Source organism: Patiria miniata, unplaced genomic scaffold (assembly GCF_015706575.1).
Source record: "Patiria miniata isolate m_02_andy unplaced genomic scaffold, ASM1570657v1 HiC_scaffold_6, whole genome shotgun sequence".
Taxonomy (NCBI): domain Eukaryota; kingdom Metazoa; phylum Echinodermata; class Asteroidea; order Valvatida; family Asterinidae; genus Patiria; species Patiria miniata.
Window position 1 is genome coordinate 22,084,350 of NW_024037073.1, and position 16,675 is coordinate 22,101,024.

The following is a 16,675-nucleotide window of genomic DNA, read 5'->3' on the forward strand; positions in this document are numbered from 1 at the left end:
ATGTTAACCGGACCATTTTTTCTGAGAGTGTGTCTCTAATGGACTACAACTTTCTTAAAAGGTACATATGATTATTTGCTTCTTGTGCCTTTACTTTCATTTGAAGCAACAAATTTGCTCAAAATCTTAAGCAGGGTGCATCGTGTCATGCACCATGCATGACAACTAACCTGTTGCAGGTTCAGCTAAGTAGATTGATTGGGTACAGTTTAAAAAAACCGAGAAAACATAAATGCACCTTTTGGGGGGGTCTTGTAATAGGATTCCATTGCTAATACATGTTAAAAAGTGTGTCAGCAGGCATCCTATTTGAAACCACCTTAGTTTTCTTCCACACGATACAATTTTAGCTGGACTTTTTTTCACAGGGTATTTGGTAAAGCTGGGCGAGTTTCCCAAGTATTCGAGTACTCATGAGTAGTGTTTGCTACTCGTACTGTTTGTGGATTTTTGGCTACTCGAGTACTTGTCCTTGCGTGAGTAGAGGTAGGTACATGTACTCGCGAGTAGCAATTTTTTTCACAAGTGCTGACTTATAAAAAGTAACCACTTTGCGCATTCTGCGCTAAACTTGTACTTTGTCTTAATACATCCCCTGCAATAGAGGAATCACTACCTCCATCTGTTTCCACTAACACTCCCCACCAATGAATTTTCAAGTAAAATTAGCCAAAATTTTGCAGAGTAAGGATATCTCATTGCTAAAGAATGCAGTGTGCCTTCCATGCTTTTTATTCATAGTGACTTCCTTCTTCATAATGTTGATGCCATGTTTTTGTTTTTATGGGGATTTAGTAACTACACGCGAGTACTCCACTACTCGTGAGTAATTTCTCTGCTAGTACTTGAGTAGGAAATCCACTACTCGCCCAGGCCTAGTATTTGGTACCAGTCCTATGTTGACTTTGAGCAGAGTTTCTGTCATTAAATCAATAGTTCAACTGCAAATGATTCCAAATGGATATCAATTAACAGATGTTCAATTTTAACTAAGATTGTTCATTGGTCAAGTAAAAATACTTTTCAGCTGCTGTTGTCCACGAAGTGTTTATACAAAATTTGAGCCCTGCTAACCAACTCATTGCACACAGCACGATATGACAATAGCTTGTACATTGACAACTAGTCTCTTTGTTTTCAGTAAAATATTTAATAAAAAAACATGTTTACAATATGTATATTTCATTATCAATTTAGAGCACAAAATTGCATCATGACAAGTTACAATTCATGAGTACTTATTTCAACAATTATTTAATATCATTTTTTTAAATATAGCACTGTCTCCTTATTTTGTTACAATTTTTATATTATAATAATGCAATATATTTAATAATGCACTAATAGTCGGTTTCCCCTTTTTGGTTTATTGGAAATTTGCTTGTTTATTTTAACAAACCTTGGTACTGATCCAGTGTAACCAGCACAAATTTGGACACCATGTATTGGTTCAGTTGAGCTTGCCATTTGGGGTCGAGATGCATGTTGAGAAGATGCCTGGTGATAGATGTCTTGAGATCCTCTGAGGAAAAAAAAAAGACCAAAAAATAGTCAAAATGAGATGAGCAAAATGGTGATTAATTTAAACGCAGACTCAAAATGTCAGGCTCTTGCAGGCCATTTAAAGTCTGATACTGGCAAGCGCGTAGATTGTCAGCTGGCAAGCGCGTAGATTGTCAGATCTACATATGACGCAGGGTTCAACATTATTTAAATATTTACAGGCGTACTAAATATCAGAATCATGAGGCCCTTGAATGTCCTCATGTACACCTGTCAGGTCAGATCTTCTGTTTAAATGGTGGTCTGACTGTCTGAGGTACTTCCCTCTTCCACACAACAAATATCTTTACGCAAAGTATGTATCACTAATTTTATTCAGTATTCATAAGATGGAATTTTGCGTCGGGGTGATGTAAATCAAATAAGGTTTTGCCCTTCACCGACGTATACACAGTCGGTATAAACTGTCTATGTGTTACCTCCCGAATGAAAGTTAGAAAAAGCACTCGGGTGGGACTTGAACCCACGACCTCCTGCTTTCAAGTGCAGCACCTAATTTCATCAAACTCTTCGTAACTTAAGATGTATCGCAGCGATGCGACGCGTCGTATCTCTACGATGCGTCGCAGCTGCGACGCGTCCTGCGATCCATTTCACAAAACACGTCGTAAGTGCGAGGCGTCGTAGGTGTTTTTATAGCACAACTCGGTGACTGTTTTATGTATTTAGTCAGCGTTCAGTAAATAGTCCTCTGATATTCAACAAAGAGTCGTCGGATCTCAGCTCGAAATTCGTTAAAATGTGAAACAAAATGGCAGCCGTGCGATGCAATTTTGAAGGAAAACAAGCTCTCATTGGACTGTATAGCTACTTTGAAATTTCAACTCTAATATTCCAGTCTAATTCATAATTATTCAATGAATTTTCCATTTACAACTTTACACACATTGCCTAGGTATTATTATCTCATTTTTGTCATGTTTATGACGTTAAACTGGCTAAGAAAGAGACTTTTCTTATTTTGCGATGACCACTAGACATGTCGTAACTTGCGACGTGTTTTAAGCCGTTGTCAAGGAACTTATGACGCATTCAACACATTGCAACTTTTGTGAAATGGAAGATATGACACGTCGCGAGTTGCGATGTGTTACACATCGTAACTTGAGTTGCGACGCGTCGCCGCGCTTCGTGAAATCGGGTACTGATGTCTTACCACTCAACCACTGAGCTAAGGGGATCGATTGGCTGGTTTGAATCTGATGTACATAGCAGCGGGTATCGCATTAACTATTCACAAGATGGAATTTTGCGTTGGGGTGATGTAAATCAATTTAGGTTTTGCCCCTCACTGACGTTTTTTTTCCAACTTTTACTCAGCAGGTAACACACTGAGTATACAGTGTTTATAGTCGGGGAGGGCAAAACCTAATTTGCTTAGAGTTTTATTCAGCACGCAGACTCCTGTGGTAAAAGGTTCTCGTGTTTGACTCATGCACGATGTTATGTTGGATCAACCTTGGCAGAGGACACGGTGCTGGTGTTCTTGGGCAAGATACATTACTACAATTGCCTCTCTCCATTGAGTACATGTGGAGGGTGCAGACCAGATACTGCTGATCTTGAGCTTCAGCAGAAAATGTTTTCATGGCCTGCTGAACAGGGGTAATAAAGTAAAGTGTGAGCAATCCGAGAGTGTTGTATAAGAGTGCTACATAAACACACTATGATCATCTAATATCTTAACATCAGCGCAAGGTGTTGGGAGACAATGCGTTCAAGAGTTCCACCCAACTTTTTTCCTTAAAACCTCCATAGCGTCTTTTACTAGGAACTGGACCTAGTCCATCAAAATCCATCAATCACTGTGCGTCCAATACAAAACTGTACATGACATTATGGAATCCACCACTGACGCACTGGTTGACATTCATGGACTTGCTACACATGGCTTTTATGACAATAGCACTACAGGAAGCTAGGCAAAATCAATCGGACACCCCTAGCACTGCTTCAGGCCATTAGGCCCATGTCCATCATACTACATCAATATTTAGACACCCCAGGCCTTCTGGACCAAGTCCCCCAAAATCCACCAAAATGGGGGGATGGATTTTGATGGAGTTGGGGTGGTTAGGGTTAAGGGGGAGTTCTTGGTCACAGAGTCCACTGTACCTACCAGGTAAATCTGAGTTGACCACCCCAGGGTAAATAGGTAAAGGCCCCCATGTTGTGACAACATGAAGCTTGTCCCTCAGCTCAGGATGGGCCTTCATCTGTAAGGCCAGGGTGTTGGAGTCGATGCCTGTACCGTCTGCTGTCTTATTAAGGATCATCTGGATGGACTTCAGATGGGAACCTGGGCAGGAAAAAAAAAAAATTTACAAGTTGGAAATTATCCTTTTTTATATTGGATTTTTGTTTGCCCTTCGCCGACATATTTTGTAAACACTGTACAGTTAGTGTTGTCCAAAGGCTTAGGTGGGACTCAATTTATGACCTCCAAAAACAAACAAAGTTGGGTTAAGCGCTGCTACATCAGACTCCAAACGGCCAGCTTGCCACAGCAAGCTCAGTGGTCGAGTGGTAAAGACGTCTGCACTAGCTAATCAACCATCATGGACAGGGATACCTCCATTAACTCCAAGTAGATGGTGTCAAACCGGTCTGAGAGAAGACGCTGCAGGTATCATCTTAGACATCAATCCAAATTGTACAGTCAGTAATTATATAATTCTTATCAGGAAAAAAACAACATTATTTTACCTTACTTTGATTGTATTAAATGATGATTTTCCACACTTACTGCCAAAATCTACACCATTATTATGCAATGTAGCAAACCTGCTAGAGTCGTGTGACTGATTCCAATCTTATATTATGTACTGATTATCAGCACCACTCCATGTACACGGATATCTGCAGCAATTTGCTGATCAACAGGATTGCAATCAGCCAGCTGACTCCAGCAAGCTTGGTTGTGGAGTTGGTTAAGATGCCTGCACTCTAAGCTGAAGGTTCTGGGTTCACATTCAGACCAAGTAGTTAGCCCTTGCAAACTGTTTTGCAAAGATGTTCCATCAACAAAACAAAATATGACATCAACTTGATTGTCAGGCAAGGCAGAGACTAATTTCAAATGACAACCAACAGCCTCAGACAGAAAGAAATAGCAGCAGATGAGCAAAAAAATCACTTTGTGATGTAAAAATGAAAACTGTTTAACTTCATTCCTTGTCGGATCAAATTGATAATCAAACAGAAAGGAAACACTGAATGAATTAATGGACAAGTATGTGTAAATAAATCAATATCCAAGAGTAGGACACTGTTGCATTTTGAAAAGCAAATACAGCATGTATTTTTAATAATGAAAATTGTAATTTTTTTAATTACCTACTTGTTTATACCAATGTAAAATTTGCAGTTAGTGATTAACAAAGGTTCGTGTGGGTGTTACTTTCCATAATCAGTAACATGAACAAATTTAAACACTTGAATGAACAAATGTATAATCTGGAGCATATAATTAAAACTGAAACCCATTTAATTCTCAGATTTCATGTCAATGCCAGTAATAACGAAACTGAGTTGTCTTCTTTGGTTACAGCTACTGCTGTCATGAGATATGTCACGTGCATTACAATATGTCTCAGAGGAAAGCGGGGGGAAAGGGACATAGTATCATGAACTTTCAGTTTCAACTACCATTTCTGTAGGTGTTACATGTATTCCTTTGGTATAAAACTTGAGTGATCAGTATCACACACTTTGTTGTATTGTTGTATCTGAATGAAATGTTGGATATGCAGATCAATGCTACACTGTACATGAAGTATGGATGATGGCTACCAAAACAGCTCCACTCCATCAAATGAACTACAAAAGCATCTTGAGAACTATCACAAGAGTCGAGACAGAAGTGATCAAATAATATGGTTAAGTGCTGAAATAATTGCACCAATTGGCCTCCTCTTAAACTTTGTCTTTCTCTTCACAGTCATTCGAGTGAAGTCCATGCGTACAATCATCAACATCTACTTATCCAATCTGGCTGTGGCTGACTCGCTCTTCCTTATGACTGACTTCATATTTGCATTGTTTTCACCTATAGAGTACAACTTATTGGTCAACAAGGCAATATCAAGTGTCCGATACACGTTCTTCGCTACTTCTAATTTCTTTGTGGTTACCATAGCAGCTGAGAGATTCTCTGCAGTGTGCAATCCTATAACGTTCAAAGAAAAAGCCTCTAAATCTCGAGCAGCAAAGATATCAGCACGACTCTGGGTGCCAACAATTATTGTTGGTGTGATTCTGATTTTCTTACCATTAACAGACGCTGTCTTCGATGAAGTCATGTTTGGGATTCTATCCATTATCAAGGTTGCCTCTTTGATAGCAACTCTTGCTTTGTACATCTATGTGGTATTGAAAGTACACAAGCAATCAACCCTGTTGCCAAACCGTCCCAAGCAAACAGGTAGGGTCCTCTGCATGGTTATCATCAACACTGCCGTTTTCTTCATTCTGAACTCACTGGACATTGCAGCTACAATTATGACAATACATGCACTTGTAGTAGCATCAAAGTATACTTCAACTGCTCAAATTGTTGCCAATCTGGAACTTGGAGAGACAATACATATTCTGACTAGATGCATTGTAATTTTGCAACTGATCAATAGCTCAATCAATTCCCTAGTCTACAGTGCCACTAACACTGACTTTCGTGAAGCTGTAGTCAAGGCTTTCTCATTCCTCAAACTGTGCTGTCGTTGCTGCCCAAGACGGAATCCCAGCCGACCATCGCAGCCAGGGAAGCAGATTGAGCTTCGTGTGATTCCACAGGCAGAAAATGACCAAGAGCATCGTGCTGCCAGGCCAAGCAGCAGCAAGCCACCAAGCCAAGGGCATGCACAACACACAGAGAGTCAGCAGTCACTGGACAGCTGTCAAGAACAATGTTCCAGGCAAAGCAGTAGCAAGGCATCCATGCACAGTCAGCAGCATGTTCAAGTGCATGTTGAGGTACATGCAGAACCAGCAGGGACCCCAGCGCTTGCAAGTTCTCATCAGGAACAATGCTCTAGTCTGACTGACTGCAAGCTATCCATGCAAGGGGAACAGTGTGTACATCCAGAACCAGCAGAGAGCCAGCAGTCACTTGCAAGTACTCAGGAACAATGTCCTGGGCTGACTGGCACCGAGCCATCAGCACAAGGGCAGCAGTATGCACATCCTGAACCAGAAGGGAGTCAATCTTTGGAAAGTTGTCAAGAACAATGTTTTCTGGTAACTGATGAGTGCAAGCCATCCATGTAAGGGGAGCTGTGTAGTGTTTAAACTGTAGAGCAGATTTAAGGCTTTTTCATACATTTACTCCACTGAAATGCCAAGGAGATTTGATGTCAAGAAATATTGAAAGCATAAGATGCTGGAGTTCAAATGTATTTTAGTTAAGCAGATTGCCAATACCTGAACCTGCCATGACCTCAGTAATGTGCAGGCCCAGAGCAGATTGCAACCAACTATCAGTGAAGCGAACAGCTGGAACTCATTCAATGTATGTATGCAAGTGGTTCAAAAATCACAAATCCCATTAGGGCCTATGTTAATTGTTACTTTAATTAGCTTTTCGTGTATGTTTAAAAGAACAAGTTTTTTTTATTACTTTTTCAGTGTGAAAATATATACACATATTGGCACTAACATATGATACACCTGACATTTTCCACTATAAATATGTGATTTTTGAGGTGCCTTTGAAACATATTTCAGTTTTTGATTTTATGAAATCCACCTCTGCGTTTTAAGTCTTAGGATGTTCCAGGCGATTAAATGTTTTCACGAAACAGTGCAGTGATGTCATGAGCTGGAACTTCAGGGCCACTGCTGTTTGATGACAAAAAATTTACAGAAGTGTTTTGGTTGAGTTTGATGCGACTGTTGAGCTCATTTAGCACATGGCATGATGATGCAGCCAATGAGATGCTTTAATGTACAAACTGCTTTGTACATGTATAAATGCACAATGCAATGAATGTTAGGTTCATATTACACAGAAAAGCCCAAAGCTGTAAATGTGAAACAACTAGTTCAACTTCACAGCTACATTAGAAACAACCCTTAAAGTGTACGGGCATTGTAGAAAGTGAACTGAGAAAAAAGATTACAAGTATCTAGTTGTTTAACATTACTTTCATATAAAGATGAGGCTAGTATATATTCATGTTTTAGTGAAATTCATTCAATGGACTTTTAATCAGTTCTGATGCATAAAAAGACCTGAAGAAATCCCAACCATGGAGCACAATATGAACTCTTACAAGAGCACAAAACTGTATGATTATCGTTATCAAGGGTTGAATGCTTAGAGAGCAAACTCACCGCAAATCCAAAGTGTCTTGGGAGGTTTTGGATCTCAATCTTGAAGATCTCTGAGGTGAAGTGCTGTTGTGTCAGGCAGCGCCAGTCACCGGTCCGTCAGAGGTGCTGGTGGAATGGTTCTCTTGTGGGTCAAGACCCGACGCACAAATGAACAGATTAAAAGACCAACTACAATTAGAGAAGAAAAAACGACTAAATTGCTATTTTATTTTAAAGTCTAATATGAGCAAGTGAGATGTCTATGGCTGTTGTCTAGGTCTTCACCCTTTACAGTTACATGGGAACAATCTGACAATAGCCGTAGCCATAGCTCTAGAAGCCCGTTTCAGACACAGCCTAAGTAACAGATCAACAAAGTTGCAAGTTATGCATTAGGAGCATCTGATTCAAAATACAAACACCAAATACTTTTTGAAAACCAAATAAAGTGTAAAATATTTGTACAAACTTTCTTGAATTCTATCTTTAGCAACGAGAAACATGCAGAGCACATACGAGACCATTGTAGGCTTTAGATGTACAGTATGGAATTTAAGTCTGGTGTATCAAAGGTGTCTTCACAGCTACTAGCTGGAAAAATGTAGTTGATAGTTAAAGTCAGCAATTTGGACTCCACTTCTGTCAATGGAGCGTGCAAGTTGACCTCAAAAACCTAGGTGATTTTACTAGGTTTATCCAGTCAAGGGCAAAGAATGGGTTCTGAACAAGAACACATCATTCCAATTTACAACACATTAAAAGAATATTGCAAGTTGATTACTTTAGTAAATTGAAAAAAATGTTGACCTCCACTTCCGTTCATTGGGTGAATTGGGTGACTTCAAACACGGGAGTCTGTGGCTAGACTAGTCAGTGTTTGGTACCAAGATGTTCACATGAAAAGTGAATGTGAACTGGCGAGACTTGCATGCTCTATAATTGTACATAATCTGTGTAGCACCACTAGTCTGTTGTATTACATTATGAGCTCCATGTCTGTATGATGTTTAAATGCAAAGCAATATTCTAATATTTCTTTTAGATGGACTCAAGGGTACTTCAAATTTGGGTAATTGAAAAATCAATGCTGTAAAATATGAATGTCATTGTAAAGTTAGCATCATACAAGATGTATCTTAATTTGCACAGTATCCGAGGAATTGCTGCTTTTTATATGTTCATTAAAGCTGCTCTTTCCTTGTGTAATTTAAAACTCTAAACACAAATAACACAGAAATGTACTATCACCAAATCGGTGTTTGAGCTCTTACGTCTTTCTGATACCTAGTAATACTTGAAAAAAAAATTGCAGGGCAAACCATGTTTCTAAAAGTCACATACTTTTTATAGGACAAAAAAAATTGCATGTAAAAGCAAGATCAGTGATGAAATAAATAAAAGTGTACACTAGCAACATTTAAATAAACAGTGATTTTCCTGAATTTTGTATTTAAAACCTAATTCTTGCTTGTACAAATGTAATTGTTGAAAAATCCCTATTCAGTAAAAGAGCTTGCTGGACAATGTTTGAATTACAAACATATACCCTCAATATTCATGCCACAAAAGTAAGCCAACATATTGGTTAGCAAAGGGGATGACAAGGGTTTAAGTCTTTTGTGGCTTGTTTCTTTCTTTTTAATGATTAATTCCTGACAGACAAATTAGACCATGCACAATATGTACACCTGTCAATCTTTCTGTGTGTTGCATTCTGATTGGTTGGAATTGATCAGCATTAGCTACTAATAGGCCACACCCCTTGACAGCCGATCCAATCAAACATGAAAGCTGATCTACGTCTTTTGCAAAAACAAAACTTCAGAGGAAATACTTACCTTTGTAAGCACCAAGCCGGAAACCAGCAGTGTTATCTGTCAATGAAAATAATAAGACATGAAACTGAAACGTTTGCACAATTTATCCAGAGCCAAGTTTCATGAAGACCCGACAAGAAATTAGGGGAATAACTGAGAAAAATCCTGCAACTTTCTGTTGCGGTGTTCATTCAAGGCACATCACATGTACATCTACATGTGTTCACACTGTTTGTCCATTCCAGGCAATGTGCACTTTTAATTTAATGATGCAGTGCCTTGAGCACCAATACTGGTGGATAGGTGTGCTCTATCCTTAAAAAAAAACAAGAAAAGAAACGCTTTGATGTCAAATTTTACTTTCATTGGAAGAGTGCCTAGGGTTACTCTTTGCTTCTCTCAGAACTAATTCATACTTCTTTGTAAAGTCATGTTGACAGGATTCAATGAGCAGTATTTTTCCAGTTTGCCAGTAAGTCCAAGGACAGTTGGTCTCAATCTGCCCCTAAATGAGAGAGTCTCTCTAAGCAGGGGGTTGGGGTTCACCTCAACTCTCATTGGTAGCCGGTGCAAGTCCCACTCAAGCAGCTGTGAATTGATTGGCTTTGAGTTGGGTTTTCCTGGTTTTTTTTTTTATTTTGTGACTTTTGTGTGTAGGGAAGACAGCTCATTTCAGAAAAATTGGGTAAAACTTTGGCGAGTTTCAACTGATTCTCAAGAAAAAGAGGAAACATGTTCTGGGGCTTTAACAAATGTTCAGGGCAGCTGTACATGTAAGTCCACTTGCCAGAAAACTGTGTCTGGAAACAGTTTCTTGTCAACGAAGATCACATTTCCATTCTGGCCCACAACCATCCCATGTTTTTGGTGAGTAGCTCACCTTTGTTGCTTCAGCCAGGAAGACATCTCCCCAATGTTCCGTTGCAGCATCTTGGATAAATTCCTCAGAAACTCCCTGGTGTCGGTCTGTTTGGTGGAAAGCTGGTCCTCACACGGCTGGTTCCACAGTGGAGTCACCGTGTTGTTTATCCTGCAGATTGGGAGAATAGCGAAAAGCACATTCAGTATTTCAGAGTCTTAAGAATTTTCATAATCATGAATGCTTCAACTGCTATTACCCTTTTTTGAGATATGGCGGACACAATCGGAGGGCACCATTTGATTTGGGTATATTTGGGGTCAATACAAAAGACTCATCCAAACCAAATATCACCCTCGTATTGTGTCCACCATATCTCATAATGGGTGATGGATAGTCAGTGGAACTTGTGATCTTTCTACATACAACCATTCTCATAACTTCAGTTTGTAGTTCTGGTGGTGCGTGTGTAAAGTAAATTTTAGGATAAACACTGAGGGAAATGTGTTCAACTTGAAAAGTTTATCAGATAAAATAAGTGTCATTTAAAACGTGAATCACAAACTCTACACAGACATGGAAGCTTTGATGCTCTCCCTTCAAGGAGAATAAATGACTGACCACGTAACTATTCCACTCAACAAATTTCATGATCACAATGTCAAATGAGCTATTGAACTGACTGGTTGGGCTCTTAAAATAGTAATCTCTGGATGTAACAATGGTTTTCTTGTGATGATCATGAACTACTTGAACTACTCAAAAAATCTACTACAGTGAAGGAAATCACATTCTTTGAACTTCCACTTTCAAGGGGTATCAAGCCTAAATGGCAGTATAGGCAGGGGTCTACCTTCCTATATCCTTCAAAATCCTCCAAAACAAATAGACTGAACAGAATTGATAAATTCCATCAAATGAGCCTTTTTCTACACTTGCATGATTTTAATACCACAGAGCAAATGAGTGTTGTAATGACTTCAGTTGGTTGAGAACCGGAGTACTTTTCTAATGGATGGTGGTTCGAATCCAGCCCAACCCTGCATTCTATCTCAATGTCTTCACCTCTCTTCTACTGGTAAGCTGTCCTCCTCCTTCCTCCTCTTAGCTTCTTGGGTGTTTCCATCAATTTCCTCTTGGCTTCTCTTCCGAGCGAGGCTCTTAGTGTACAGGTCCTCAACTGGCTTGGCGAGCTACGGGAAAAGAGTCATTGCAGGAACGTGAACCTGTAACCACAGCTATAGCAGCCACGAGACCCCTTGCACTGGTAGCCAATACTAAGACTGTTGATCAGTTATGTAAATTCATTGAAAGTGCCAACAGAAGCAAGTGCCAATAGTAAAAACCACAAGTCACTTTGTGAATACCTTGGCTTTGAGCACTTGTCCTTTCCATTTGTGTCCTTTGAGAACTTTCAATGCCTCCTCCTTATCTTCTTGGCAGCTGAGGGACGAAACAGGAAAGGAGATAAATATTTGTAAGACAGAATGTTTGAGTTTTGGGGAGGATTTAAAGTTGCATTCCCTGTGCTTGTTTTTTTAGTTTCATCCCCAAAATTAAACTTCTTTTCTAAATCAATATTTGATTTTGCCCTTCACTGATGTATAAACAATGTATACTCAGTGTGTTACCTCCCAAGTGAAAGTTGGAAAATATAACTCGGGTTGGACTTTAACCCATGACCTCCTGCTTTCTAGTGCAGACGTCTCCACGCAAAACACGGAGCTTGTGGGATCAGTTGGCTGGTTCTAATCTGATGTATGTTGTACATAGCAGCAAGTACCACATTTAACTATTCATAAGATGGACTTTTGCGTCGGGGTGATGTAAATCAATATTAGGCTTTGCCCTTCTCCGATGTATAAACACTGTATACTCATTTCTGACTTGCTTCTTTTTTTTAGCAAAACAACAGCTATTCACTTTTGAACGCAAAACAATCAGCTAATGTTTAGTTATTGAATTATTTACTTTACAATTTCAAATTATTGGCTGCCAGAAGTTATTTGTGTTCTCGAGAGGCTGCCTGGTTCCTGCCCCACAATCAGTATCAATAATGCTTGGATGAGGAACCAGTCTGCTAGCAAAGTGGATCAGTTTGTCCCCTAACCAAGAAAAGTTCACGGATGCTTTCTAAATATAACAATTGAAAACAGAAGTCTAAGTACACTTTACATTTCAAGGAGGAGAGTGCGGTTTCAATGCTATGTTGATGTAGTGACTATTTATGTCTGTATTTTCAATTTCTTTCTTGATTATCCAAACACCAAAACTAAAACTTGTATCAAGTTTCCCTGTGCTCTTATTTGTGTTTCATTACATCAGCACACTCAACTTTCACTCTTTAAGAAGCTCCCATGTCACTCACTCCTGACTAGGATTTTCTTGCGCCAGTTTTTCTTTCATGTCTCAAACATTCATCCCTATCTTGCTGGTTATATGTGATGGCAAGTTTCCTGAACACTCCAAATTCCAACTCTATGTAGTAAACCCATGGTACAGTCTTTGCAACAATCATCACCAAATGAAAGAAAAAAGTAATAGATTCCCTTTTTGCTGGGAAGTTCGAAAATATAACCTTTCCCCTCCATTTGATCAAGAACAGATGAATTACATGTAAGCAAGCTACGGTACATTGCACATTTGTGAAGATTTAGTACAGCTTAATATAGATTACAGCTCCCTTGTGAGTCTTGTCGGAATGAAAAGAAATACACACATGGGCAATTCTAGCATTATGAAGCGAAGTTTAACGTCCAAGACAGAGCAGTTAACCGTGATATCTAATTGATGATTCCTTTCTTGATACTTTGTAATCGCCGGACCCAAGGGCGGATGGCCCCTCCCCCAAAAAACAAACCCATTTTTTTGGTTGATGTGACGTCGCAATAAAGGCAGGTACCGCGTACACCATCATCTTTTCCTAAAAGAGATTTGGTAAAAGTGGTCAGAAATTGACTCAGATCGCACTACAGATCAGAATAAAAAAAAAAGTTTGTGTCCCTGCGGGCCCCAAACCCCACGCTGTAATTTTTGGGACCAACTTTTTGGAGGAATTTTTTTGGCCCCCCCCCCCCTCCAAAAAAATTGTATTCTGGATCCGCCCTTACCTGCACCATAACTACATGTAGATCATCGATGTGTAAGTTTTGAAAAATAGGCTTTTAGGTTAAATCACTGAGCTTTGTAAATCCCTGCCATGAACATTACATAATGCTTAAAATCGCCCTAAACTGTATCGTGTTCGATTCAGAGCAAATACTGTTGCAATATTTGCAACATTTTGCTGAACAGATTGATTTACAACACAGTTTCAGTTTACCATCTTTTCAAATATGGACACTCGACTGGATACATGTACATAACTTGGTTCCACGATGCCTTTCGCAGTGCGGTCCGTGCAACATGCGCACGCACAGTATCATGCGATTCAAATGCTGGATACCGCAAAGAACGTCTTGAAACCAAGAATACCACATCGTCTGCATCACAACTGCTAAACGACCTTCTCGGCTCTCACCGCGCGCACAGTGGTTCTGAATTGGTGCACAGGCAAGCCGTCCGTCACGATTTATGCATCACAGAACGACATGCCATTGTATTCCATGGACGTGTATGTATTATACATGATTTTCTGTATTCCCCCTCAGCCGCGTGCGTGCGTTGACATCTAGAGCGAAACTTCAAGTGTTGTTTGTGATCGTGGTTTCTGTTTTTCAAGAAACCCAAAGAACATGGAAATTTCAATGTTAAGAAAACAGAATTTTGATTTTAGAAAACGGGAAACGTAATCCTGCAAAATTATAAGTTATTTCTAGAATGGGGTAACCACTGCCTCAATCCTGCAAAATCCTCCAGCAATCACTGCCAATATGTTGAGACAGGGCAAGGGACATCCTGGAGCAGTGTGGAGGATTTCAAGTATAATCTAGGCCTAAATTTATGCACGGCTGAGCATATAAACAACACGGCTGAGCATATAAACAAGGTCTGGCCCATAAAGATATTAAAACAGTGCATCCGTAAAAAACAGCCACACATTTTTTTTGCCACAGAGCCACAATCCTGCAAAATCCTCCATTTTGCAAACCACGTTTTGAAGGATTTGGGAAAGGTTAGGGTTAATCCAAGATTTAACTCTTTAACTCCAAGGAAGCTTTATCAATTCTCCAAAATCCCAACAAAAACTAATATCACATTATCTGTAACGGAAACACATGTGTTCTGAAATTCTGAATCCATCAAAGTACAATTTTATTCAGGGGCTGGGATTTTGTGGTTTCGGGATAGTTTGGGTTGGAGAACAAGGCGCACATGTGTATGCAATGTATGGGAGGGAAAGACACTAAACTAAAAGGATGTATACACAACTTATACAAAAATGGCAACTATCATGCCAATGTCAATTATGAAACTGTGTTGATTATTTTTGTAACACTGCTGTAAAAACAAAACCAAAAAAAGATTACAAATGCAAACAATTATGAAAATTTTTCATAAAAAATGTACAGTGTAAATTTTCAGTTAAAAGGCAAAACAGGAGTGATCTTCCAATAGTGCACAAAATGTTCGGCATGACGATCAATACAACACTGTAAATGAACTATGGGTGATGACTATCAAAACAGCTCCACTCCATCAACTGGGAGGGAAAGTGACATTGACAAGCTTCGTGACAACTTTCACGAGACTAAACATGGACTTCTTCAAATAAAATGGTTGAGTATTGAAATCATTGCACCAATCGGCATCCTACTCAACATAGTCTTTCTCTTCACAGTCATTCGAGTGAAGTCCATGCGTACAAACATCAACATCTACTTATCCAACCTGGCTGTGGCTGACTCACTCTTCCTTTCAAGTGACTTACTTTATGCACTGTTTATTCAACCAATAGACGCCTTGCAAGTTGCAGCCCGGGGCGTTCGTTATATGTTAATAACGGTTTCTTATTTCTTTGTGGTTACCATAGCAGCTGAGAGATTCTGTGCAGTGCGCAATCCTCTGATACACAAAGAAAAAGCCTCTAAATCTCGAGCAGCAAAGATATCAGCAGGACTCTGGGTTCCAACAATTATCGTTGCTGTGATTCTCATATTCTTACCAATAACAGACACCGTCTTCTATGAAATAATCTTTTGGATTGCTCACCTTATCAACATTGTCTGTTTAATAGCAACTCTTGCTTTGTACATCTACATAGTAGTGAAAGTCCACAAGCAATCAGCCCTGCTGCCAAAGCGTCCCAAGCGAGCAGGCAAGGTCCTCCGTTTGATAATCATAAATACTGCTGTGTTCTTCGTTTTGAACTCACTAGAAATTGCAAGTGCAATTATTAGAATCGTACGTAACAGTTATACTAGACCGGCCCAAGAGGTTGAATATCTAGAACTTGCAGAAAAACTACAAGCTCTGATTATATCTGAAGACATTCTGCAACTTATCAATAGCTCGATCAATTCCCTTGTCTACAATGCCACAAACACTGACTATCGTGATGCTGTAGTCAAGGCTTTCTCATTCCTGAAACTGTGCTGCCGTTGTTGCCCAAGACGGAATCCCATCCAACCGTCACAGCCAGGGAAGCATATTGAGCTTCGTGTGATACCACAGGCAGAAAATGACCAAGAGCACCGTGCTGCCAGGCCAAGCAGCAGCAAGCCACCAAGCCAAGGGCATGCACAACACACAGAGAGTCAGCAGTCACTGGACAGCTGTCAAGAACAATGTTCCAGGCAAAGCAGCAGCAAGGCATCCATGCACAGTCAGCAGCATGTTCAAGTGCATGTTGAGGTACATGCAGAACTAGCAGGGACCCCAGCACTTGCAAGTTCTCATCAGGAACAATGCTCTAGTCTGACGGACTGCAAGCCATCCATGCAAGGGGAACAGTGTGTACATCCAGAACCAGCAGAGAGCCAGCAGTCACTTGCAAGTACTCAGGAACAATGTCCCGGGCTGACTGGCACCGAGCCATCAGCACAAGGGCAGCAGTATGCACATCCTGAACCAGAAGGGAGTCAATCGTTGGAAAGTTGTCAAGAACAATGTTTTCTGGTAACTGATGAATGCAAGCCATCCACGTAGGGGGAGCTGTGTAGTGTTTAAACTGCAGAGCAGATTTAAG

The 16,675-nt window shown here is 39.9% G+C and overlaps 1 protein-coding gene and 1 pseudogene across 1 annotated transcript in view; one reads left to right on the forward strand and one right to left on the reverse strand.

Annotated features, from left to right (window-relative positions):
• The first annotated feature begins 5,340 nt into the window (after positions 1-5,340).
• On the forward strand, positions 5,341-6,828 carry LOC119743336 (annotated as a pseudogene).
• Positions 6,829-10,618: 3,790 nt separating this feature from the next.
• Positions 10,619-16,675, reverse strand: part of LOC119743051 (tRNA (uracil-5-)-methyltransferase homolog A-like) — a 31,677-nt gene continuing 25,620 nt past the window's right edge. The window contains exons 7-9 of the mRNA XM_038219384.1: positions 11,916-11,991; positions 11,614-11,741; positions 10,619-10,719 (exon numbers count right to left, since the gene is read on the reverse strand). Of these exons, the coding sequence (XP_038075312.1) occupies positions 11,977-11,991 (15 nt within the window). The 3' untranslated portion in view covers positions 10,619-10,719; positions 11,614-11,741; positions 11,916-11,976. The remainder of the gene's footprint in view (positions 10,720-11,613; positions 11,742-11,915; positions 11,992-16,675) is intronic.